This window comes from Lathamus discolor, chromosome 5 (genome assembly GCF_037157495.1).
Source record: "Lathamus discolor isolate bLatDis1 chromosome 5, bLatDis1.hap1, whole genome shotgun sequence".
Classification (NCBI taxonomy): Eukaryota; Metazoa; Chordata; class Aves; order Psittaciformes; family Psittacidae; genus Lathamus; species Lathamus discolor.
In genome coordinates, this window is record NC_088888.1 from 101,663,072 (window position 1) to 101,690,816 (window position 27,745).

General features: G+C 43.2%; 1 protein-coding gene across 1 annotated transcript in view; it reads right to left on the minus strand.

The window, feature by feature from the left end:
* Positions 1-6,230: 6,230 nt before the first annotated feature.
* LOC136015583 (protein LYRIC-like) overlaps positions 6,231-27,745 on the minus strand; it is a 29,595-nt gene continuing 8,080 nt past the window's right edge. The window contains exons 2-11 of the mRNA XM_065681698.1: positions 25,218-25,277; positions 24,138-24,228; positions 22,488-22,556; positions 20,383-20,601; positions 18,695-18,769; positions 17,040-17,138; positions 11,139-11,245; positions 10,314-10,433; positions 8,761-8,890; positions 6,231-8,305 (exon numbers count right to left, since the gene is read on the minus strand). Of these exons, the coding sequence (XP_065537770.1) occupies positions 8,250-8,305; positions 8,761-8,890; positions 10,314-10,433; positions 11,139-11,245; positions 17,040-17,138; positions 18,695-18,769; positions 20,383-20,601; positions 22,488-22,556; positions 24,138-24,228; positions 25,218-25,277 (1,026 nt within the window). The 3' untranslated portion in view covers positions 6,231-8,249. The remainder of the gene's footprint in view (positions 8,306-8,760; positions 8,891-10,313; positions 10,434-11,138; positions 11,246-17,039; positions 17,139-18,694; positions 18,770-20,382; positions 20,602-22,487; positions 22,557-24,137; positions 24,229-25,217; positions 25,278-27,745) is intronic.

Consider the following 27,745-nt stretch of genomic DNA (forward strand, 5'->3'; position numbering starts at 1 on the left):
TAAAACCCCCGCGCACTCGTCACCGCCGCTCTGACCAATCAGTCTCCGCGAGGGGAGTTCCCGGGGGAGGGCTTACGCGTTGCCGCGGCAACAGGAGACTGGCGGAGCCGCAGGCCAATCAGAGCACCGCTGGGCGCGCTGCCGTGTCGCTTACCTGCCGCGGCGGGGTGGGGTGCATGTCTTGCGTCGCGTCTCATGGCGGCCCGCGCGGCGGATTTCTCTCGGCCCCTTATTCCCCTCGGGGCTCTACTGGGGCACGGCTCCGGTGCTTCCTCGCGCAGTGCCAGTGAAGGCTGGCCGGGGCAAAGAGTCAGTTGTGGCCTCCGAGTAGGCAGCTAAAGCCCTAAGGGGAAGATTGTGTTGCCCAGCGACAGCCCCTTCCACGAAAAACGGGAGGAGTTGTCTCCCGAAGTGGCTTGCTTTGAGATGCTACCAACCTTCCATGGCTTTGGCTGAAGTCCAGCCAGTACTGTACGGGGTTTAATTCGTTTAAACTGTTCTTTTGCTTTAATTTCTTGGATTAAATGATTTATATTTTGTGTTACATGCTAAGAGGATATGTGATAAAAGGGTAAATAGAGTTTTAGCCTTTACTCTTTGTGAGCCAAAGTCCCTGTAGATGAATGGGTAATAATAACAGCGCATTAGTCACACTGAAAATTGCAGGTGCTGCCAGATGTGTGTATTAATTAGAAACAATGTGTATAAATTGAAGTGCTGCCTTCTTATGTGTATGGGGTAAGAGGTTGCTCCACCACTTGGACACCAGGTCACCTGTTCCCACATGGAGCGAGACCTATAAACTTCCCCCAGCTCAGGGGCAGCTGATGGTTTTTGCAGACCTGAGCTGTTGATACAGATACGCACACAGTTTATTTTAACCCTGGTGCAGCTGCAATTATTTCCTTCTTGGCCTTGTACAACCACCACTCCTAGATCTGTAAGTATTTGCTGTGCTTATATACACAAAGATGTATGTCATTTGTTGGTATTAATACTGAGTTTCCTCACTATGAACGATGAGAAGGTAATGAGAGTGACTGTACTTGTTCTTTTGATATATTCCAGATCCTACAATTAACACATTGTTTTAGCTACTTAGTCTATTTTTAAACATGAGCTGTTGCTGAGTTGATTGTCTTTATTTACTTAAAGGCTTTAAAACTGACCTTTTTATTTTAAATCCCCTGTGTTCTATTTTTCTTCCTTAGGGCATATATCATTTTTGAATAAACATATTGTAAGTGCTGCTAAGACTGCTCTAATGATCCTATTATAAACTATTGTTTATTTCTTTAATGCTGCTAATGTTCTAAGCCCTGTGCACAGATGCTTAATTATCAACACTGATTTAGTATAGCGAAACCAGACTGACTTTAATCAATACGCATGCATGCATGTAAATAAATAGAAAAGGAATGTGCATTTTGTTGTAACCAGTCATTTAATAAATCAGTTTTCTCACAGATGGCTTGGGAAGCCAAAGCGAACTATATGCCTGAACTTACTACATTGTTCCTGCAAAGCTGAGCAGCTCTCCCTCCTGTTGAGGAGGGTTCCCCTGTGAAAGAGGAATCCTTAGGACCGGCTAAGAGAAAGCAGTAACCTCTTGCTTGAGTTTGGGCATCCACTTGGAAACACCTAGATTCCATTCCCAAGTGAAATGGCTTGCGAGGGCAAGTGTTCCCATGAAGATCTTGCAGTTGGACACTTTGCCTTGACTGGCATCGCTGGCAGCTCTCATGTCAGGTTCAGATCTTCAGGGCTATTTTCATGAGATGAAAGAACTCTTAATTAAGTGTTCATATCTCTGTCAGCCAGGCTCAGAATAAAAATTGATGTGATTCCCTTGAGTTTCACTGCTTGTTATACCCTGTAGACAACAAAAGACACTTAGAAGAATAATGTGAATGTCATTTAACATCACAAAGCAGCTTTCTACAGCAAGATAGACTGATGTTGAAATATTGAGTGTGCATAAAAAAAAAAAACAAAAACCACTCTCCACTTTCTCCACCCTCAAAAAAAAAAACAATTAAAATAGTATTTTGAGAATGACTTCCTTGTTTCCTGTACTTTAGAGAAGAGAGAATAGGTTAATGATTTTAGTCCTACCCTCTGTGAAAGACTCCAGTTCTTCCATGCCACAGGCAGCCCAGATGACCTCAGGCAAGAAACCTTGTTCTCAGAGCCTTAATTCTGTCATTTTTCCTGGTTCAGAGAGGTTTTGTGAGGCTAAATGTTTTAAAAATTCTGAAGGACTCCACTAATGGACATGGCAGCCAGAGAAAATCTCAGAGAAACAGCAAGTACTGATGATAAACTTTCCTTCCCAGATAGCAGAGCGACCTTGACATTGCAGGACCAAATCATCCACTTCCACAACAGTGAGAGCAGAAAGCCCTACACACTCTGCAAGGGAGAAGCAGCTGCAAAAGAATTATTCAGATTCCTTTACCAGCAAGGCACTTAACTCCTTCCCTTTCAGCCTTTGGGGAGAGAACGAGTTTTGATATCACGGTGTTCCTCATTAGCCCAACTAGTTAGGTCTTTCAAAATCCATATCTAGACAGGAGATTTGAACTTCCGTCTTGAGAGGGCCTGGCAATTTTCTACCAAACATGTTAGTTTTTAATAATAATATTTTAAAATAATACATGTGACAGCAGAGCAGTTAGGATCGGGCAAATGAGATGCCAGGATCCATTCTCCTTCAGCTGCTTCAAAAAGCTGAGTTCAAAACCTGCAAGATGTCAGAATAACAGAGCACTAAGACTGTTCTACGCTGATTTTTGTAATTTTTGTAAAAGCAAAGCATTAATGTATCAAAAAAGGAAAAACCCCCAGAAATAAATTAATCAGGAGGGAAACTTTCCTGTTGGTGACTCACACAGTGAAATTCTAATGATCCTGAATTCAGCATTAACAAATTTCAACAGGCTTTTTCTCTAAGATGGATTATGCTAGAAGAAAACAAGCTAATTCAAAGATTCAGTAGTTTCTTGCAAGAGATAAGAAAGTAACAAGAATGTATCACATGGAGTTTTGTGGTTATTGGCTTTTACTTTTGTTTACTAAATTAATCAAAATCACTTTGGGGTTCCTAATGTAATGGTCCAGGCTTCTGTAGTTTTCATTGTATTTGAATGCTGTTAATAACATGAGTTATCCTTTACCAGCAAGAGTCAATTTAACTCAGTTCCAGACCTTTTAACTCATAACAGATGGATCAGAAAGTCAGGGTTAGAAAAAGCAGCTAAAATATGACAGCATGACGTAAAACTTCTATTAGCACAAGACTGTGTTTCTGGGTCACTTGCTGTTCGCTCAGCTTTTCTGAATATCAAACATTGAATAAAAATTCTTGTATTCATCGAGAGAACCAGAATCTAATAACTAAAAGAGCTGTGGTTCATTTATAGCAGCCTTCATGCAGCTGAAGAGCTATAAAAATGTCTTAAAATAATGTAATCTAAAATGGTACTTGCAATTTCAGATATCTCAGTACTTTTACATGATGAAAAGTGAGCATTGGACTTCCTGGCAGTCTTCCCTTCCAGCCCTCAGCCCAGACTTGCCTCTCCATGAATCTTGGCACGATGAACAGGAGGAACCTGAGGACCTGGATGCCACCTGCTCAGTGAAGTAGGAAGAGTTACCTTTGGGTGATTGTTATTTCTTTACACAGTGGCTCTTTTAATGGGTTTACAGTTTGAGATGTGGGCAAAGGTTTCCATGAGGAATACAGTGGCAGGCAGCTGATGCTGCCAGAAATGCTCAATAAAGTCATGCATCACATCTCTGTAACTTGCTTCCACCGCTAAAGGAAAATAGTGCATGCAAAGAGCAATCAAAGTTTGACAGGAAATAAAGTTCACCACATTTGTAATACACTCTTGATGGGACAATACCAGGGTCAATTACTGTTAGAGTGGCTTTTTCCCAAGAAGACACAGGGAGTTTGTTTCTGAGACCAATGTATTACACTGTCCTTCCAGTACAGGAGGACGCTTCCTTTGCAGGTGAGAACATCTGTGGAGCTGAATGCTGCCAGGTATGGCCCATACTGGAAAGTTCAATTTGCCTTGAAAAGACCCTTGGGTCTGTTTCAGTACTATCACAGAGGAAGGACAAGACCTCATCTTTGCAGCCCATCACTTAAAAACCCCCTCTTCTCACAAGGAGTCAGCTACCCTTAGAAAACATTCAGTATTATGGAACAGGTCTGTGTTACTTTCTGCCAAGCAATTAGGATGTCTACCTGCAGATATGTCAGCTGTGCCACCTGCAGATTGGGTGGAACCTTGATAATTATATGATCATTTACAGATAATTATGGAGTAACAGGCAAAATTCCTCTCTGCGGTTGCCCTACTTAACCCTGATGGTATTATACCACAGTTTAAGTGTGAAGCAAAGCTCCAGCCTCTGCATCTGCATCCTGCAGTCTGCCTATGAGTAAACACAGCTTTGTAGGTCAGGAGTTCATCAATTACAGCATCAGCCACATCTTAATCCCTAAAATACTCACAGACCCATTGCTCACGGATATGGGATGTAGCCAATCCTCCACTTTCAAAAGGCTTCCCACAAGAAAGAGCATCATTACAAAAATAGAGCAGACTGAGTTTAAGAGAAAGTTGAAACTTAAAGCAGTATTTCATTATTTGCAGCTGCTGCTGTAACAATTAATTGCTTGCTCCTAACCAGATCATAGGTGTTTTCTCAGCCATACTTCATCCCACCTCCTACGCTGTGGCTGCACCAGAGGCTTGGTTTCTAGCCACTGGCTTGTCTGCAGGTGCAGGGAGAGCTTTTGGGTGTTCCCAAGGCATATGCTACTTAAGCAAGTAATAAATTGCTTAGGGAAAAAGAAGGGGGAGCCAGCTGGATCTGGCCCATGAACTGGCAATTAGACCACAGTGGATTGATGAATGACCAAAGAGAGGCTACTCTAGACTTACCCTTTCAGGGGATAAGTTACACAGAGGATGAAAACATTCAGCTATAGCACAAGCAATGCTCCAACTTCTTGGAGGGATGCTGAATCTCCTGTCTGAGGATTTATGTTGGTCTTCAGCTGGTGAAGATCAGAGACTAGGAGAATGAGCATATCTAGCACATTCATTTAACACTCCCAGTGCCAGAAGCAGCATAGCAGGCTGTTGATCGGCGCAGAACAGTTAATTCACACAGAGGAGAAGAGGAAACGTCTTAAAAGCATAGAAACCAGGGAGCAGCCTGAACACGCAGTGTTGAAAGGAAGGGGAATTTCCTGAGGGACTCAACAGGCTGGATTTCAAAGGTGCTGGCCATCTGCAAAGACCATTTGTTAAGCTGAGCAATGGTTTTTCAGCCTCTGAGGACTAGGAAATGAAAAAGTGGAAGTTAACAACAATTGCTGAGTGCTTTGTGATTTGATTTGGTTGTTTTTTTAAATTCAGTCCTCTCACTGAGGAACCAGACGCTCAGCACACTTGCCCATCTCTGGGAGCCTGTGTAGCAGCAGATCTGGGGGATGTGGCGCAGAAAGGCTTCAGGCATGTATCAAACAGTACCCAAATACCTTCCTGACTACTCTCAGCAATGGTACCAATATTGCACATGAATCACAAAAACAATACAGACACCAAACTTTCCCTGAAGAGAGGTTTGCCATCACTTAGGAAAGCCTGTGATCAACGACAATCAAGTATTCAGTTGAAGGAATGTATTTTCTTCGCTTACGTTAGTATGTATTATTAAATCATATGCTGCATATACTGAGCCTGTCTGTATTACAGTGATGACTTCCCATCTGTGAAACAGTGGAGGCAGAAGAAAAATACAGCTCTCCTGATACCACTGATGTCAGTACTGATGAATTTGTCAGAAAAACTGGGTAATATAATTTACTGCTGCTTGTCATCAGCACCACAGTCAACTTGTCAGTGTTACAGGTCTTGATTGCTCTTTTATCCCAACAACAGAAGAATGTCATGAAGATTTCCTAAACATAAAAAGGTTCAGATGTAGTAAATATATTAAAAAACATTTACAGTACACCAAAAAAGCTTGAAAATTAAATGGTTTCAGCCAAAACCACATGCTCTTACTCGCACACATACAAACTAATTAAATAATACTGCTCTTGAATGCTGGGCTTTGGGCAAAAGTTTTGATATTTATTATTAAGACAATGAACTTTTGAAATAAAACATAATTACACAGACATCAAAAAGTTTGCAAGCAGATACAGAGGAAAAATACAGAAGAAATCTGAAGCCTCTCTTTATCTCCTTCATTCTTCCTTTTTTTTTTGATGACAGAGGTTATCTTCAATGTTAAACAAAGACCTTGAGCAACATCTTGGCCCCAGTGAGGTCAATGAATGAATGTTTTCCATTGGCTTCAGAGATAGCAGAACTTTAGTCATTACCCACTTCTTCTAAATCCTTGAACTTGCTGTACGTGTTTCTCCAGTGACGCCATGTATTTTCTTGTTATGAATCTGCTCCAAAACAGCTACTTTCCAGATAAAAGCTCTTTGGTCTATTCAGTCCGCTCATAAACTGCCTATATTTTGCCTACACTGAGACACAAACACCAAGACATGCAGAGTCTAGATAGTGGGCTGCTAAGTGGTAGCAGTTAAGAGTACCCTTCACCTGCCTGTCTGAAACAATCCTGCTGTGCTGAATTTTCAGGACACAATGTACTGACAACTACCCAAACAGTCACAGCACAAGAGAACATATAGTAGCTAAACTCCAAACACAAATACATTGCTGCAATTAATTGCTTCTCTGAAGGATACAGCTGCTTTGACAGCTATGCAGATGAAGGCTGTCAGGTAATAGCATAGAACTGCAGGTAAAGCTGAGACAAACCAGCATCAGGGACTGGGTGGCTGCAGTGGCAGAAGCACATGGCTCTCTTCCATCCCAGTGATGCAATCAGGAGTACTGCTGTGGCAGAGTAAAGCCATTATCATCCCTAGTTACTCGGTGTCCCATGCAAAATGAGTTTCAGTGCATCAGTCCAATGCTTACAAACTTGCATACATTTAACATGTTACCAATGTAATCTTCCCACACAATCTCCAAAGGCACAAAGTCCAATGCAGATGGAGATTTGGCAATTACTACCTCACATTCAAGGCAGCACTTCTAGGATGGGTCAGGTGGAGGCACAGTCTCAGGACCCTCTGATGGAACCCTCACAGCTGCCAGTAAAGCTGCAGCTCCTCTATAGATAAAGGACTTCAGCTTTTAGTGGTGATAGCTCTGCGCTGTTTGTAAACCTCAGTACTCAATTGTAACACATTCCCTCCTCCATACCATAAGCCCCCTGACAACGAGAAATACACACTCTTCAATAAATACTAAAATGACATTTTAAAAAATTTTGTTCACAAATTTCATTTATATTGGAATATTTAACAAAATTATAAAAACCTTCAGACATCAGATTAAGAAAAATTATTTTTAAAAGTTACTTCAGTCTACTCTAAGTACAAATGCAACATGCTTTGGACATACAGACTTTAAACTTTAGCCCACCGTGAAACCTGAGGAGAAATAAAGGGTTTAGATCATCTTTCCAAATAATTTTAAAACCTCCTTTAGAAATTTTCCCTTGTAGAACAAATTAGCCTGATGTGGCCTGAAAAGTATAAATACATCAAGGTATGAGGCAGTAATCAGATAACAGCAGCCAACAAGGTTTGAAAAGATTCAGGAGGTTTAAGAATGATCCTTGTATTCTCCCTTTGTCTCTGACCAATGGTTCCTTCTGTACATTACTAGCCTGTCAACGAGTACCTCTGCAAAAAAGCCAGAGGAGACCAGACTAGCTGGTTGATCCGCCATGGGACCAAAGTACAGTCACAGTCAGGAACGTCCTGACTATTTCTACAATGGTGTATAACATTACAAGTTGACAAACAACATGACAGTGAAAAACTGAAAGGACTTAATGCAACCAGTCAAACCCCATTCAACAGCTTTTAACCAAGGGCAGCAGTTTGTAATGAACAGCTACTCTGTTCCAATGCCACCTCCTGTGCACAGTGTGCTCATTCTCTCCATTCTCTCACTCAATCACGCTCTCTGGCTCACTGCTCCTCTTCCCCTCTTTCTCTCCCTGGGAGGTCTCCTAGAGCCTCTCTTTGCTTTGGACTCAGTGCAGCATCACAGAAAGCAGAATCCTTGCAGCTCACTGGCACGCCTGCCCCATTGTGTTGTCACTCTGGCAGCTGCACAGCTCCTTCAAGTCTCTTTCTTCATTTTCTTCCTCTTCCTCCTCTCCTTTTTTCCAGGTACACCTGCCATACAAACAATGGGGCCAGTGCACAAACCTTCTGCATGCAATCATGTCCCTGGACACTGCTGGGTTTTCACCTGAAATGAGTATTTTGGGGTTCTCAGATATCTTTTACAAGGGCCACCTATTTTCAAGGGTAATCCAAAGTCATGGGGAGGGCTGTGTATGTTTTTAGCAGGCTCTGACTCACTCGCACACACATCTGCTTCTATTTCACATTTAAAAGCACTGTGCAAAATACTAAATGCAATAGGTAGTTTTGCTTATTAACTCTAACAGGAGCAGGAATATGTATCTGTCACAGAAAACCTCAAAGTTTTACAGAGCCTCTCTAAGAAATGACGCAGTTAAAGAAGTGTTTCGCATATCCTCTTAAAAATGCATGTGTGAACACTCCTGAGATTATGCATTATCCTGAAACTAAAATTCATCATATGTTCAAAAAAAATCACTTACCATTACTGGGTGAATTAATAGCAACATCCAAGGAGTTTTTGAAGGAAGCACAGACTGCATCACCACTATGTTTTCTGGATAAAAAGTCCCTTGGGCCTTCTTCCATTCTTGTTTCCAAACCTTGCTGGGGCTTAATTGAAACAATATGCTTCACTAAGCATATGAATTAAACGAAGCATATGCAAGTACAAAATATGAGAGAAAATGTCATTATCAGAGGGAATTAGGGTATTTGAAGAAACTGCAGGACAAATTAGTTTATAAATTACTACAATATTCTGGCATGTCATCTACCTACTTTGTTTTAGAAGGGATTAAAGTGTTAAAATTGTCTTTCATTACCATCTTTCCCCTTGTTTCCCCCAGTGAATAGAAGTACAGCAAGATATATTGAGGGGAAAGTACTGTAACTGTATAGTGAGACTGAAGGCTAAGATGTGCTCAGTGACTGCTAAATGACCACAGTCCACAGAGGTAGCACAGGGTGTGTGATGAGCAACTCTGTATATGTGGCTTCATATGTAATTTCATTTTTTTATGTCTATCGTCAAAGGATGAGCTTGCACAACAGCAGACACCAGCATTTGGGACTGACATGCAACATGAGCTCCCTCTGGCCCATCATAAACATGCCAGAAGAAACTGTATTGTCCTGAGGAGTCTCAACAGCATTATTAGGATTATTCATTAAGGTACATACAAAGCTAAAGCAACTAATTGGATGTGCAAAAGAGAGAGTGGCCTGGCAGCACCCTGGTAACTGGCGGGTTGCTGTAATGACCACATGCACTGTGGTCAGTGAGTCAGTTAAAAGTGTCTCTCTTAAAATGAGAGCATCAAGAGTTCAAGGGAGCAAAACTGTCCTGAAGATCAGGAAAGACCACAGTGGGTGTGAGGGGAAGACAAATGATATTACACAGCCATACAAGTCCAGAGCCACATTCAGTGACAAGTGAATGAAAAAAAATGAGGACATTATGGGGGGTCCTCCATTTCACTGAGCAGCAAGGACATCACCGCCAAGGACTGGTCCAAAACCCAGTCAACAATCTGTTCCTTTGTATCTCCCATTCCAAGCAGGCTGACATTTTCCACAGCCTTTCTCTGTTGTGCTCTGAGACATTTTGCTTTCAGTAAGTGTTTTATTGGTATAACACTGGTCTTGCTTTAACTTCACTGGCTTTTGGAAACCACATTTGCATTACTGTTAGTGGTGACCTTCCACCATGGATAAAACACAGCCCAGCTGTACACTAAACCTGAAGTGCATTTTCCTGAGAATGCATTTCTTCTTCCATGATTAAAGCCATCTGTTCCTCTCTGCATCGCAAAATCAAACTATTTTATAAATGTGTTGGGGAATACTGTATTGCAAAAACCCACTGGTCACTGTGCTCACCCTTGTTTTATAGGAGGGCAGGGAGAAAAAAGAAGAGGAAGTTAAAAGATAAAGAGGAAGACAAACCCCCTTAGATCACATTATCCTAATGGAGAAGACACCCCGCTCTGTTCTTGGAAAACCAGACACTACTCTGGGAATACAAAATACTCACAAGCCTCAGTCCTGCTCCACCCTTTGCTTTCTTCACTTCCGTTTTCTTCTTCTGCTGCTGCATTTTGCTTTCGAGTCCAGAAAGGCAGAAATGAATGCCTGCTTCGCCTTTTAGCAAATCCTGAAAGCATCAGGGATTTTATGAGAAGAGGTATGGAGCTGCTGGTTCATTTTTTTCAGTAAAACTGGTTACCTCCAGGAGCATGTGCTGACAGTGTACAAGCAGGGCATCTCTCTGGGTAAGGTACACACCTCAGCTTAAGACAGCTCTTTGCAAAAAGCTCAATATGCTCTTCTCACTGCTGTCAAAGAGGGTCATTGCCCTGCGCTTCTACATGGCAAGTCAAACAGCAAGTCTTCTTTTCTACCTCTCCACAACTGCATCACTGTCAGCAAACTCTCTCACTTAAGTAAACACATCCCAGCTGCTTGCGATGGTGTGAAGGCTGGTGCCAGCTGTGGACTCTGCACCTCTTTTAATCCCCAGGTATTCAGGAAGGTCAGTGGCAGTAGAAAGAGTTCATTCACACAGGGTGGCAAACTCCTGATGTTTGCTGCTCAGGGCAGCAGTGCCACCACATGATGAACTCCCAGAACAAGCCAACTCACACGTCCTGCAAGTGTGTCCCAAGCTCCAGCTCTCTCAGACAGGTCAGGGGAGTGACCATGCCAAGTGCCTTATCCCACTGTGGGAAGGCCCCCACAACTGGAGGAGCTCGGCTTTGGGGCAGGTTTGGACACCCTGGTCTGGCTGAGAGTGATCCCAGTGGAGCAGCTCTCCCTTGGTCATAGGATCATAGAATAGTTAGCAGCAACACTGTCTCACCTTCTCCTTCTCGTCCCCTGTCTGGTGTTCCTCATCTCCTGTCCAGTTTCCCCACTCTTCCAAGGGAGCCTTCCAGTCAGAGTCCAGGTCAATCGCTGAAGGATCATCTGTTAGGACAAGCATACAAGTTAACTATGTTCAAATCCATGCTACTTCCCAGGCTTACACTAGTAACACAAATGCTGCAGAGATCTGTCATGTTCCTGCTTGCCAATGGACTATCTGGGTGTGCTTGTACGCACATGCGTCTTCAATGTATTTTGAAAACTACAACTGACTGCTGATTGACAGTTAGTGACTGCACTCTTCAGGACAGGAGGAAAATTAAAGAAGGACAGAAAAATACATACAGGAACAAAAGCGCTTCCATCCTGCACTTCAAGAAAACAAGCTTTACAATACTAATAGCATGGCTTGTCTAACATTTTCTTTATTTCATGAAGAAGGATTCGGGCATATCCAGAAACACTGGCAGACACAGCAGGCTCTTCCACTCACTGCAACACACCATCCTCAGGGCAGTTATTTGTATGGAAGAGTAATATTAGCAAAGGATTTATGCATTTGTTAATGCTCTCTTGGTGTTTTCTTTCCTATCAAAAATAAAACCAAGTGCATTCTTGACTTAATCTTGCTGGTTTATTTTCTTTTCTTGAATGTAAGCCAGAAAGGCACCATCATGGCATACATGCAACTGTAAATATGCATTAAATAGGTAACACCTACCCTGCATCAATTCTTATCATTTCATGAGGGCTAGGCAAAAAACTTTTGAAAATCTTCTAGGTTTCTCTCTCTGCCAGCATCTGGTGCTTTTGAGACACTGGCCACAAGCCCTGAGCTGCCTCTCCATACAGCACTGGCAAATGATACTCAGGCAAGAAGGCAAAACAGACCAGTCTAATTCCTTTGCCCAAACTGAATGAGTTGCAAAAAACCAGATAAATCAGCACAAGATGTTGAAAGGACTACTTGATCATTTTTTAATGGTTTGAGTGCAACAGTCTTAAGTCTTATCCTAACAGGGAAAAAGATTTTGAAAACACAGCATATAATAATAACTCTTAGCTGGTCACGTCTCTTAAAATAAAAACAAATACAAAAAAATCCCAAGCTGCATGGAAAAACTTCTGCTTGAAGCAGGGCCAAAACCAAAAGCATGCTGGGGAGGACAGAAGAAAATTGTTTCCAAAAAGTTGCTCTGTCCAGTTTTCTGCCAAATGTCATAAACATGATTCTAGACATTGCTCAAGTTTCTCAGTTTAAAATCCATGCATAGACAGTATTTCTTTCCTTCTTCAACAAAATAGGAACAAGTATTTTTGAACGCATTCCTCAATAAAATTACAGTCTAAGTATTTTAGGCAAATGAATGCATCTAGATTTGAGAGATGCACAATATACAGGAATGAGTTAGATGTCTGAAGAACAGTTTGTGTAAGCTTTAGCATGGGATACCAGCACCAAAAAGCTCCTGCTGCTTCTCCCCAGTTAGGTAACCTGAGGGTCTGGCTCAGAACTCTGGAGGGTTTAGCTGTCGTGGATGAAGGCAATAGCAACCTGCACTCCCCAGCCCATTAACTATGCCACAAGGTACATCGGAGGGAGGACATAGCAAGTCCCAGCTCCTTAGCCTGTGCACTGCACACTCTGTGGTTTAAAATCTCTCCTCCTGTGTAGCATATTTCCCTTCTACACTGACATCTCCTGGAATGTTTTTAAACTTTGAATAGTCTGTAATATTTTTAAATCAGCAACTGCTTTTCCATGGGTCATAAATTCTCTCACAGGCTAAAGCTGGTCAGTAATTCCTCCGGTAGGAGAAAACCAAACACATAAAGGAACGTGCCGTGCAGCAACAAGTACTCCTGTTCCCCTGGTGGGTTTAGCACTCATAGAAGTGGTATCTCCTAGTGTACTTATAGACCAACATCTTGATAATTCCTGCTTTTCATTTTTACAAAAGCAGTGCTCAAGGCCAGGTTGGACAGGGCTTTGAGCAACCTGGTCGAGTGGAAGGCAAACAGGAAAGTACAGCTTTGTCTGGGTGGAGTTGCCAGGGGACTAGGGTGGGTGGCAAGCAAGAATCTAGTTGGAAAATCATAGAATCACGATGTGGGTTGGAAGGAACCTTAAAGACCATCCAGTTCCAGCCCCCCGCCATGGGCAGAGACACCTTTTACTAGACCAGGTTACTCAAAGCCCTGTCCAACCTGGCCTTGAACGCTTCCAGGCATGGGGCATCCACAGCTTCCTTGAGCAGCTTGTTCCAGTGCTTCACAGCCTCACAGTAAGGAATACCTTCCTAATATCTAATCTAAACCTACCCTGTTTCAGTTTCAGCTGGGTGTAGGAGTCCCTCATTTGGCACCTTCCTCTAGCATAATTCACTAGATGCAAAAATACCAAGTAAATCCCAGACTAAAATCTTCTTTTAATTGAAAGAAGCTGCTTATTCCCATGAAACAAAGAAATTAAAATTCATTTTAACCCTGGGACAGAAGAAGGAGGGGAGTCAGGAGACAATGGGGCTGTCTGAGGGTTCCAGGCAACATCTGCCTAGGCAGTAAAGAAGGATTCATTGGGAAGATGCCAAGTCACACGTAGAAAGACAACCTTCATTGTCATGAGATGCTGCATTTGCAAAGCAGAACATGGGACTTCTGAGACTGCCTTGTGCTGTTGCCATAGCACAGGTCCACTGCACTCTGAAGCAGAAAATTGGGGTAAAATCATTATGTGCTTGCCTTAGAACCTGACACAGGTGCTCTACAACAGCCCAGCCAGCCACGCTGTGCAGGTTACACATTTTGTAACAGCAAACCCATCCGCAGCCTATAATGTGTTTTGTGAGACGCATAAGTACATCAATGTCACCAAAGGGGCAGCAGGAGACCTGTGGTACAAAGGCCATATTGGGAAACATATGCAAGCAGTAAAGCTGTTGCGATAAAGCACAGGAGGAAGAGCAGGAGGATCCAGAACAACCCTGCAGAACAAGCAAGAAAGGTGCCTGGCAAAACCAGAGCAGTTCCCAGGCTCAAGAAGAAAGTGAATTATGCCAGAAGCACAAGAGATTCACCCCCCTTTCTTTCAGCTTCGTGGCAGGGATGAAAAGTATGCAAATACTAATGACGAGCAGGGAAAACTGACTGAAGTAAGTTGCCCATTTCGGGGCCCCCTTCCCACATGGAAGAGTGCTGACCACTTCAATTTCCTGCTGGGGCTGCAATCATCAGTGCTGGCCATGTGGCTTCAGCTCCAAGACACTCAACACCCATAGCTAATGGCTTAGATTACTAAGGACTAATTTTTTGAATATGCAGAGACAATGGCTGATGACAGAACAAGGACTGCAGAATCGCTGAAGTTGGAAGATTCCTCTGGAGATTCCACCCTGCTGCTCACTGCAGGCTGAGCTCTACAGCAGGTTGCTCAGGGATGTAGCCACCAGGATCTTAATATCTCCAAGGGTGAAGACTCCGCAACCTTCTGGGCAAACTGTTCTGCTGCCTGAATACCCTCACCATAAAAAAAAACCAACCCAAATATTTTCTCACGCGTAAGTGGAATTTCCTGTGCTTCTTGTCGGAGGCAACCACCCCACCAGGTGTTCATACACATGACAGACTGTGCTGGACCTACTCCAGTATGTCCAAGCCCACCTTGTACTGGGGAGCCCAGAAATGGGCACAGCACTCCAGATGTGGCAGTGATTAAGAATTAACCATCAGCAGCGTGTATCATTAATGAACATCACCCTAGCAGTGTGTAATCCTGAAATAAGCCTGATTTGTCAGTCTTTTAAACACACCCCTATCACAGTGACCTCAGTTCCCTAACTACTAACTCCCTCTCTCCATGTACATACACTTTCAGTGGCAACAACATGTAAGCCTCAAACCTTTTGTTGGTTAGGGTGTTATTATTGCTGGTACTTCACAAAAAGATATCCCAATGAGGAGCAGGGAGCCGGCCCAGGCTGCTCCGTGAGCCTGGCACAGAACAAAGAGACTCATTAAATGTACTGATCTGGATTTGATAAAATGACCCCAGCTCATATTCAGGTTATGAATGGCTTTTATTTTTTTTCAGTTCAGAGGCCTGCAAGCACTAACAGGCCTTGTTTAACTGTCAAAGAGCTCATTTTGCCTGCAGCACGGACCTTACTGCCAACCATTACCTCATCTAAATTCAGGGAATACATGTTTGTGACACTCCCCTCTGCATCAATATCAAGGCTGAAGATTTAAAGGAAAAATAATACTACTACTAAGAAACAAGCTGTAGGGCAGGCAGGAACCCTTCCATTTCTGCTTTCAATCAAAATGCTTCTGCTCCAACGTTTGCAAGCTGCTGTACTTGCCCCTATCTGTTCTGCTCCCAGATGAGGCATTGAAAAAGTGGAGCTCTGCCTGGCTTTGCAGCTGCAGATCAAATCCCAAGAGCACCAAGTGTGACATGTGCTAAATGCAACGCAAGGAAAGGCTGCTGAAGAGCTACCTGCGTTGCCTCTATCCTTCCTGTGAGGGTGAGCTTGGGCTCAGAAGTTACACAGTGCCCAGCAGCAATGTGGTGGTGAACAAACACAGCACTAAGGGAAGGGAATGCTTAGGGTTGGGTTTTGTTGTTTTTTGTTTATTTTTTTAAGCAAACTATGCTAGTTATAAAATCCTCTGATGGCCAAACTGATGTGTCTGCTTCAAAGTCTCAGTTACTTCTGGGCAGAGGAGCGTGATGACCACAGTCTGTTCTCAATGCATTCAACCAGTCTGGGTTCTCCTGCAGTTAAGGTAATCAGAGCAGCTAGAAGAGCAAGAAGGGGTCTGCTCGGCTCATCAGCCATCATTCCTGCAAGAGCAGGGTAAAAGCCTCCCAGCAGCAGGGGTATAAATAGATACTTCAATCCTGACCAAAAGGTCAAGAGAAAAGGCCATATAATACCCACACTGTTCATGCCAAATTATTCCAGCCACTCAGGACCCACGCTGGCCTATCAAGCCGATTTTAAAAGTAACAAAAATGCAACCAGTCATAAAAAGACTGCAGTGCTCATTGTCAGAGTCTACTGAAGCTGGATTCTGCATGTGGGTTCTGGGTATTACAGAGGAGACTTTCAGTTTTGGCAGAGTTACCCCATGCTCTAGCAGTGCCCTGTTCTCCCTGCAGCTCTTCCTCGGCCACCCCACAGAGCCCAGGCCAGGGGCTGCCTGGAAAGGAGCCATCCAGCTCTACCTTCGCCACCTGGTGATGGGAGGGCAACAAACACAATGCTCCAGTTATGAAAACCAAACCCAATTTTGCATTCAGTGCACAAAGTTAATAATCTGCGATGACTGCTAACACATGGCGTTTTGAAGCGCAGAGACCATATTGTTGCCTCTGGCTCAGGGAGTCCCTGACCCACTCTCAGCTGGGTGTGGAGACGGATGGTCTTGTGCTTGCCCTGTTCCTGTGCTTATCTGCCCTTAACTACAATGTGCAATTGCCGGAGAGAGGACACTAGGCTACAGAAGCCTTCAGACAGCCTCCCTACAGCTGGTCTTGCTACCCACAATGTCTAATTACACTTTGCATAGCAGTATGAATGCACTGAACAAGACTGTATGTACTGTATCCCTTTTTGTCACTTTCTAAGTAAAAACATAAAGAAACTTCATGTTCTCACGCTTCTCAAAGATCCCATGCAGGGTACCTGCTGCTCTGGCCAAGCTCACAGCAGCTCTGGGCATCTGCCCAAAACCAGACCCAAGCTGAATTTCTTCCTTACCTCTACCAGCCTTTGTGCAGATGAGCCACATGGGAAGTGGACCCTTATTTTTGAGGCTTAGGGAACAGACTGGAAAGGGTGTCAGCATTAGTACACTTCTATTTCAATAGAAAGAGAGCAAAGGGACGTACCCTGCCCCTGCCATGCATCGTCTGTGGGGAGGAAACTCGAGCTGGTGTGCCAACAGCATCTGGAAGGACTGGCCTCGGATGATTTATTCTTCACGTTATCTGCATACAGGAAGGCATCTTTTTAAAAAATAAGACCAAACAACCTCCCTCTAACCTAAAAGATAATCACATAGGTATATTCACATCATTAGAACCAATTAATTATGCCTTTATCTGCTGGCTGTGTCACGATGCCTGGATGTTATGTAATTTAAACCCCACATTAATATGTGCTGCTCATCACAGTGGATTTATTAACAAAGGTTGGAAGAGGACACTATGTGCATAAGTTACTAAAAACACATTATTTGGAGATGCAAACTTCTGACACATCGTTCTTGGGGACATAAGAAGGGAGCTACAGCTCCTGCAGAACAAAAGCCACATCCAGTGTATCCAGCTCCAACTCTCACTGCCTTCAGTGAGGCGGCTTCTGCTCATTCTAACAGAAATCCATAATTACCATATGAATTACTCCAAGAAAGAGCACAGATGAGAGAGAGCTCCTGGAGAAAAAGGAAGAGTTAAAGTTTTTTTTATTATTATTTCGAACAAATAAAGCAACCAGTAGGATTCACATGCCTCCCTTTAGCCCCTTTCTGTACATAAGTAGCATTTTCTTCAGTACTTTTATACACCAGATTTTTTTTTTCACATATCTGATCTTTCCTTTCCTCCTTTCACCTAAACAACTCCCTTGATTCTGTATTGTTCTGTATTGGCTTGATTTTTTTCTGCATAAATGCTAATGTTAGCAATGTTAATGTTAATGTTCTCCCTGTTGAGTACTTGCACATTAGGAACTGCTTCACTCCACTGATGCAGTGTTGGAAAATAGAATATTAAATATGGCATGATTATTGATTACCATGTCAGGCTTTAGAAATTAATTTCAGCATTCTGGCTTACACCACACATGCTGTTCTGTGCACAGATGTCTATGTGTATCTCTGCTTGCCTTTAGCATCTCAAAAAGATTCAGGACCAGACTTTGCATTCATCAGCCAGCTAGCTGGACCTCCAGACAAATGTGAGTTTCTGGTAGGCAGAGAGTGTATGAACCAGGCAGTGAGAAGGACCGACAGTCGCAGTGAGGCAAAGTGAAAGCCAGGAACAAGGCTCAACTTAATGCAAAACCAGGAGGTGCTCCTTCCTTCTCAAGGCCATGTGTGGAGATGCTTGAGCTGGAAAACCTTCACTGTGCTGGCCAGAAAGCTTCTGGCTAGGCAGCCTCTAACGGGACCTCTCCAACCTGGGCGTCTGCTCCCCACTTTGGTCTGAATTCTCTGAATTTGCTGGTCATCAGAACAGAACACAACCCCCTCCCCGTGTGAGCAGATGTAACAGGGAGAATATGCTGGCAATATTTTTTTTTTTTCATTTATTCCAAGATTAGACATGAGTTTGGAAAGTGCCAAGTAAAACATTCTGATGTCACTTCTTCAAATGTTGGTGTGCTGGACTGCAGATGGAAGCAAGCTTTACGTGGGAGAGCATCTAATGAAATGTTGCTCCAAGGGAGAAGATCCGTATCTGAGCAATGAGAGTACTTTAGGCCAAGCATCTAAGAAAGTGATAGATGAATTCACATGGAAGTCCAAAGAGAGAGCACTCACCTAACTCCCTGGACAGGTCTGATAATGTCCCAAAGGTCACAGGACAGGATTTTACTTCTGCAATATCCCATGTTCCTGCATTTAGAAAACAAACAGTAACCAAAAATGTGATGTCACATTCACAGCTGGCAACTGCAGTTCCTACCTGACACTCCCAATCTCATTACAGCCCTTCCCTGTTCACTCCATCCCAAGCCTGCAGTAACTGCTGTTGCTGGAAAAGAATCAAGCAAGGAGAAACTATCTTTTACGGACAGAAAGAGTTCAGCCCAGTCACCATGTACACGTTCTCAGCCCTTCAAAGCGTGCATCACACCAGCATGGCACTTCTCTGGACTTAATCAAAGTCCTCATTCATCTGAACTGATGCCTGTCCCCTTTACGCCCAAGTGGCAGAAGCTGTCGTCACTTATCAGTTTGGAATTTGGACTTTTGAAAGCATTAGAGTAAAAAATGGTACTAACATTCTCCCTGCATCAACCCTATACTTTGCAAAGAAAAGAAAAAAAGGACTCTAGCAGAGAAAGCAACTCATGTAACTTGTGTAAGACCATTTTCTGAATCACCAGAGTACTGGATTACTGACACTGAAGGTGATTCATTGTATGGCCTTATATACCACTCAATCCAATCATCAAGACTGATTAATCATTGAGACTGTAGGGAAAATCAAATGCTTTTGAAAATTAACTGAAAAGTAGTAGTAACAACTGTAACTTTTAAGCTGTAACTCTCCCACCCCACCAAGAAGTCAGGAGGAGAGATATAAAGATATAATGGTCCAATTACCTCCCTGTTATCGATTACTGGGTTTGCCCTAGAATCTACAGTATCACCCACAATAGAAATACATTTTGAAATATAACTTTGCTATAAAAATGCTCCATCCCTGGCAGTGTTCAAGGCCAGGCTGGACAGAGCCTTGGGTGAAATGGTCTAGTGTGAGGCGTCTCTGCCCACGGCAGGGCAGTTGGATCTAGATGATCTTAAGGTCCTTTCCAACCCTAACTATTATATGATTCTTTGATGGAAACAAAGAGTCATCAAATACCGGTGAAAGAGCTGATATCAGCTTCTCTCATCTTTAGCCTAATGGCCTGGCAGTCCACCCCTTCACTGCTTTAAAGGCGCCTGAGGTTATAGAGATGCAGTTTCCCACCTCCTGTTTATATTACATAGAGAATGTCCCAACAGCACAGCTGAGAGCCAAAGTTGCTCTAAATGACCTTGTTTGGACAAGAACAAGGGGTTAATCAGCTGGGAAGCTGGGCAAACTATGTAGGTACAGCACAGCACTGACAGGAACAGACTACTTCCAACTGTCAAATACCCAAACTGATATAGGAATACCCTGACTCATACTGCTTTGCTCTACATGCTGCAGATATACCCTGAAGCCTAGCTGACCATATGTGAGCATCCTTGAAAAGGAAAGGAAAGGCTTTGTCTGCAAAGGAGCAAAACACTACATACCTGTGGGTAGAAAACAAGTTGTACCCAACAGGTAGCCTGCAACACAAAAAATTCCTGCCACAAAGACAGGAATTATTATTGCTGGAAAATAAACAACAAGTAGCAGGGTTTAAAGAGTTGGACAACATGGCAGGTGTGCAGGATGAATGTTGGTGAGGCTGTACTGTGCAGGACATGGAGCTTTCCTTCTGCAAGGCTTGACAGTCAACACTCACCTACATTGGAGAAAACATCTTCTTCCACCAGGGAGAGCGCCAGTTCTTCCTGTATGGCTCCTGACACCTTCAGTGCACTCCCACACTCTGCCTTGGCAACGAGAGCACCTTTTCCACCACCACTGGTGTCCTCTGTGAGTGGCCACAGTGCTCTCTTCTCATCCCAGTCAAAGGCTTGCTCAATCACCAAGCTACCCAGAGATGCTCTGCTGGGGTCTTCTTGGGAATAAACATTATCACAGGGTCATCATTATTTTAATTACAGTGAAGAGTTTGTACAGGAGAAACAACAGAGCAACTCCCAATCTAAACCCATCAGAAGTAACAGCTATATGCCAACTGAAATTATTCACAGATACAATGACAGTAAAGCAGGGCCCCTGGGAGGGGACACTGAAACAGCAGATACAAAGACCATGTGAGAAGGAAGGCACCATGCAATCCAGCAATGAATTCCACAGGAGGTGACGCTGAACTATAACACCTTGGGCACCTCTTCCTAACTGCAAGGGTGGCTCAATGCCTCCAGAGTAGAGCTGGGGACCCAGAGCAATAGAGGGAGAGAAAGAGAACAAAGCACCTCCAAGGAAAAAGAAAGCAAACCTTTTGGATGTTGGTAATTCAAGGCTGCTACAGAAATCAGCACCAGGCACATGGATATTTATAAATAATTACAAATATCTTCAACATCTTTCATTCTAAAGGGCTCCTAACGCACTTTATGACTCCAGCCTTCACAACAGCAAAGTTTTTTACTGGGGCTTTGGTGAGGAGGGGACCATTGCTGTCATTAACCCCACCTTCACACACCTTAATGCTGATGCTTCTTCCCTACTAGGAAGCAGCAATCGGCACTTGACAGGGTTATGGATTTCTCCTGGAAGATCACATTTCTCTGAAAATATCCATACTAAACAGGACCACCACAATGACCTGGCTCAGTTTGCTGCACAACCCAGGCTCCAGGACTGCACCAAGGACTTCTGGTGCTTCAACTGCAATGTGGTAAACTGAGCTCCCTTCCTTTGGGTCAGCAAAGCACTTAACACCTGATAGATCTTACTGTTAAACCATGCATTAACCTTCTGCATATGCAGCTGGAACCACCAATGCCAACAGGCCAACCTGCATGAAGAAAGACAAATATAGACCCATCTACTTTGCTGGAGAGCAAGTAGAGACCTCAGCACCGTAAGCCCTTAGAGACTGTCATACAGATATTTAACTCAGCTCTTCATAATCCAAGAGTTAAAAATCTAAACTTAATGTTTAATTTTATATAATCCAAATGATAAAGTGGTTCCAAAATTTTTGATTAAAATTTGCTGTTCACTTGCCCTTCGATTTTAGTAGATTGTCTGAGAGCACTTTAAGACAGTCTTATTACAGGCAGTGCAGAAACACCCACATTTATCCAGCTATGTCTCCCAATTTCAAGCTTCTATCTTAGCTTATATATTACTTTAATATATTAAACTTACAGGTTTCACTATTATATTGATCATTTAACCACAGATAATTAAAATATTTCCAGATACCTTAACTCCATGACCTGCTTTCATATATAAACATAACATTAATATGTTATAACATTAATAACAACATAATTAGTAGAAATGCATATAGGCACAAGTACATGGCAGACGTTTTAAAATCTCCAGAAGAAAAACGTGGAGTGAGCACAAAGCTTTGTCTAATTTTATCCCCCCTTTATAGCTGTTTACTCTGTGCAGGTCTGGATTAAAGAACCTGTTTGGAACTGAGCAAATTACACAGGTTTTTATACAGCCACTATCAGAAAACTTCTCTCAAGTCATGCAGAAGTAAGTAATCCACATTACACCAAGCCTTTAGCAGATCTCAGATCTAACAGACATTTGCTTTCAAAGTCCTGTGGGTAATACTATGTGTTTTAATGAAAGCCTGGAGTAAAAGGCAAGCTCCGAGTAAGAGCTCCCAAAGCTGCTTTTTCCTAAGTTAAGAGCCTACATGAGTGTGAAGATTTTCCTGTTGAATGACAAATGGAGAAAAGAAAGATGTTGGAAAGTGAGAAGAGGTGACCAGCTCAGCCAGGGTGGATGTGTAAACTGAGCCTGTACATTTACCTTTTTGTTTCAGCCTTTCCTTCCTTAAGTGTCTCTTTTCTCGGCTGCTGATCTTGGTCTGCCAAACTCCTACAACACAGAGCAAAGTTTATTTTTAAGCAAACAAGAAACTTCCTTTACTGCCTTTATTGCTTAGCACGAAGGTAAACAGCTACTTGGTAGTTTCTGATACTGGCTGTAAAAGTGGCATCAGGGCAGCGAGCGCTGGCACGGCCTCATGCAGCATCTTCCCTGTGTGCAGCCTTTGCTGTCTCTGCAGAAACCAGTTACATAAGAAATCCCCATCACAAACCTGTTTGTCATATGTCCTGACTCATGTAACTGCACATATTCTTCTGTCCTTTCTGTCAGCCTGACATGACACCCCGTTCCCTCAGGGGAGATGTCACAGCAGAGCATCCACCGCCTTATACATCTGACAGCAGAGAAAATCTTAATCATCAAATAAGGCTTCAATTTACTGGCTTTCTCTAGTCCTGAACATACCCTCAGACTTGTTCTGCGATGTGGAGACTCTCTGCCACACAGCTGATTTCAACACATATTCATTCATACTGAATGGGCCATGTTCTGCCTCCATCCATGCTCTCCATGACCCAAGAAGTCAGCAGAGGGGCTGGCACAAATGGTTAATAACGAGAAAAACACAGTCCCTGGATTTCGAGACAAACTCTTTGTTTCTCCAAAGTACCCCCAAATAACGTGTGAAACAGTTCAGCTGGCTCATCTGTTCAAAACTAAACATCTATTTGAAGAAAAGGCTTTGCTGCTTCCAATTCTCTTCAGGCAGCTTTGTAGGCACTCTGCTCCAGGCATAAGGGCCCAGAGGGAGGACTCTGATCCAACAGCAGTGAGGGCTTCTCTTTTGCTCTCATCACCCTACGAATCACATTATAATCTTTTAAGCCCAGAAAAGCTTAGTTTCTTTTTTACAGTATGACCCTTGATAGGTGGAGACAGAGAGGCTCACAGGATGCAATGTATTTTCCAGTGAAATTCTAGCTGCCCAAGCCTTGCTAGCCCCTGCCAGATTTCTTTGCAGATTTGCTTGCAAGCAAAGATCCTGACTTTGTTTCATGGGTGTGCTAGAAACTGGCTGTATATTACCCCAGTGCCTTTACCAGCTTCCATCATGGGCAACACAAAACATCGCCTGGGAAGACCACAGCTTCAGCTGTGCCATGGCAGAGGCCACAGGATTAAGTAAGAGCATGAACACAGGACTCTGCTACTCAGTAGACCTCTGGCCACTTCAGAGATGCTTCCTCATCTGCAGGTTGGCCATCCCTGTGAATGTGGTAAGAACCTGAGAAGTCCTTACAGGAAAACACAAGGTCCCCGTCCTAGTTACACATAGTAAGGAGCAGATCATAGAATTGTATCATAGAATGGTTTGGGTTGGAAGGGACCACAAAGCTCATCTAGTTCCAATCCCCTGCCATGGGCAAGGACACCTTCCACTAGACCAGGTTGCTCAAAGCCCTATCCAATCTGGCCTTAATAGATATAATTACCTCTCAAACTGGCATTTTTTCTCCAATAACACAGAATATTACAATAGTAGAGAAGACTTCCCTTTTGAAATATTTCATCCTGTGTTATTATTTGGTAATATAAATCAGATAACAGAAGTACCAGATCTTTTGTTACCTTCCTCCTCTTGCAGTTTGTCTTTTTCTGCAGAAAGCAGGTCATTTGGCACCTTCTTATCTGAGCACTGGGCTTTCCTCTTCTTCTTAGGCTACAGTATACAGGAGGTAAACCAGAAAGATAAACCAGGCATTTGTTACATTTCATCATGAAGGAAAAAAGAGTCAGGGTCATAGTTTTGAAACAGAGACCACACAGTGGTACTCGGAGAGCAGTTGTCACTGGAATCTTTAGGGGGGTGCAAAAGTCTTCCTGAGCAGATTTTTTTTGCAAACTCCAAGCAAATGAATGCTGCAGCTTTTGGCCTACAAAATTTGTCTTATCTGCTAGTTTAGAAAGCTCAGATTTTAATTCAGGTACCTGCTCTTTTTTGCATTCATCATTCCTGAAAATTAATTTTCATCATATAAAGGAGGAAACCTTAAAATGATTTACCCCCTTTACAACCAGCAATGCTGAAATCAAGTGTTAAGGCTCTGCCTATGCTTAACCCAAAGAGCCCCCATGGAACAGACTTTTTTAAATGAAGGTGTGTAGTTTACACTAATCTGAAAGGGCATAGCAGTGCCTGAGGCGATTTTCGTACATCTTGATGAAGCAGTAGAGCTAACCTTAAGCCTTCAATTTTGAATATTCTAGCTTTAACACAGTGGTTCTTGACTTTTCCAAGGCAGAATACTCCTATAAAGAACATACTTCCTGCCCAGGGTGGGGGACTGCTCCTCACTTAGAAGTACCTCTAAAGCACAGACACTTTCCTCCATGACAGTACAAGTGCTCAATGCCCAAGATAAAACCCTTGCCCAGACCCAAGGAAATGTCCCTGTCAGAGCTGGAACTGAAATACAGGAGATCCCAGATCACGCATGGACCATGAGACCGTCCAACTTGTGGCAGTGACAAGCACCACAGTGTGACTGTACCAGACAGTTACTTGGTCTCCTGTTCCTAAGTCATCTCTCAAGCGCCGCAACAACTTACCTTTACAAATTATCTTTACAAAGGACTACCAAATAGGAAATACTCTTAAAACAAGTCTCTTGAAAGACAATATATAAACTCCAAAACTCTTGCTGGTACCTTGACAAGCTTTTTCTCTTTGATGTTGACTGATGTTATAATTTCGCCATTCACTGGAACCTAGAAGATGAACAGTAAAAATGCATTACGGACTATATATGTGCAGGCGTGTATATGTGTAAATATACATACAAATACAGTTATTTCAGTACCTTCATGATACGTATGATAAGCTGAAAGACACAGCTAAATAACTTCCAGTACAAATCTGGGCTAGAATTTGTGGCCCAAATCTAACCAAATAAAAGAACAGCTTGCATCCTACCTAGATCCTGTGAAGTAAACCATGAAAGTTTAAGGACTTTTCACATCACAGTCTGATTAATGTCTTGGCTGTCTAAGAATTCAGTGGCAGTGACCAACCTCCAGCTGCAGAGGGGGAGGGTGTAAATCTGCAGCTGAGACACCAAGGACTGTGCCAGCAAGAGCCACCGCATGCTACACAAGCAGCAGCAAAAAGAAAGCAGACCTCCCTCTTACAGGTGCCTCTTTCTGCCTGACACACACAGGAGCATTTTGCTGGATGTATGGCACTCCTCTCCCTTGCCTGGGTTGCCCTCCTTGTGCAATGCAACCCCTGTTCAATGCTGCTCAGGTTTCCTTCAGTTCCATTAAACCTATTGCACTGCCAAGCTGAACCCAAAGCTTGCAGCAGGGAGCCTGACCAAGACTGTCACTGATCCATCCTCCACCTTTGTCAGGGGGGACAGGGAGCCCCAATACCTGGTAGGTGAAGACAGCCCTGCAGGGAGCGAAACCCCTAGCTGCAGCCCAGAGCTGTCCCTCAGCATTAGGAGGCACCCTCTCACAGGTTTGTGATGAAGGGGCTTCAGGTGCCCTCGGTCCTTTTAGGGAAGGGAAGACTGCTGATGCTTTCCACCATCTGCTCCTCCTCCCCACCCTCACAAGTCATCTCTGTCCTCAAGATGCTGCGGCAGAGTTTAGCCACACACACTCGAGAAGGCAAAATCTGCTCTGATTCAGCTGCAGGGGAGTGGTACCCACTCTACACTGTCACAGATGCCATTGCAGGGCTGAAAAATAATTTGCAATTAATGAAAAGAGAGATAGAGATCAGCACGCTCCACAAACACTGTGCAGTAAATCAGGGAAGCTAGAACCTGTTTCTTTTAATATCTCACTGGATGGCCACATCCCTTTAGGAGACCCAGATGTGAGAAGCAAAGGCTCAGAGCCACCTTGTGACGAGTGAGATTACAGCTCTCAAGCAGCCACACGGGGCAGAAGGAAACTTTTCCACAAAGCAATACATTTTTATGTGTTATCCCAAAGGCATCCTGCAACATCATCAGGGCTTGAAACAGCTTCTTCCAAGAGATGAACCAGTTATTTCTTAGACACCAAAAAAATAATCTCTGCTGATGTTTGCGATGATTAGTTACCAGCAAATAAAATCCTGTAGGTGACTGGCCATGACTATCCCCAGCAAACCCAGTGGGGCTGCAGTCCTTTAGCCTGTTAATGCTTAGTTCTTCGGTATTGTGGAGATTTTGAAGCTATTTTTTCACTAATCTCAGAAGGATGTGATTTGAAGAGCATCCTAAAGACAGCACGACAGGCACCTGTATGCTGGCAAATGCTTCGTCCCTGTAGGTGCTTGCTTGGGAACCCAGACCAGTTACAAGCTCATGGTGGACAAGTGCATAGCATGGATCCAGCAGGATGGTGTTCAACTGATGCACCACAACTGTTCAGAGAGGAAGACCCAAAATTGCAGACTTTGCAACATACCACTGTGAATACACAGACAACACAGATTCTGGGTCTTCTAGTAAAATATCACAGTAGCAGGAGCTAAAATCCCTGCCTGATTACACCAGTAATACCACCATCTTCAAATTATAAGGTTAAACCAAGTTGTCCTCATCTCTTTCATCTCCCTTAGCTGTCAACTGTAAACAACATAATTGCTTATAATTATGTTCTGAACATTCACTAGCAAAATAATGACTTCTGTGTTAAAATCCAGCAACACTTTCTAATAGTTAGCAAGGCCATCTTTGTTTTTTTCCACAGGCAGTCATTTCTGTTCTGATATTCTCAGGTTCATTTACTAGAGGCACTCCACACAATCAACTACAGAACAGACCATTTTCCATACCCTGCTCTGAACAAGGGAAAAATACCACTCTGCCTGCAGCAGGGAGAGAAGCAGCCTCTCACACAGGACATGAGACATAAAATACAAACCCGGGGGAATTTTGGTGAAAATCTGAACCACTTAGATATGGCAGAGCTTGACCTTACACTATTCTTTCTTTCTCAGGGTATGCTTCTGTCCACTTAAATGTGTGAAAATATGAACAGATCATGTTTCAGTGAACAACAATTCCTATGCAGTGTAAAATGTTGAGGTGGTAACTTTTCAATATATGACACAGGACTTCAGGAAAACTGAATTTTATGGGATGAGTACAAGAAGAGATGACTGGGGTAAGCCACACAACATGTAAGCACACTATTCCTTTCAATCTCAACAAACCCTGGTGATTTCCCTGTTCCTACAA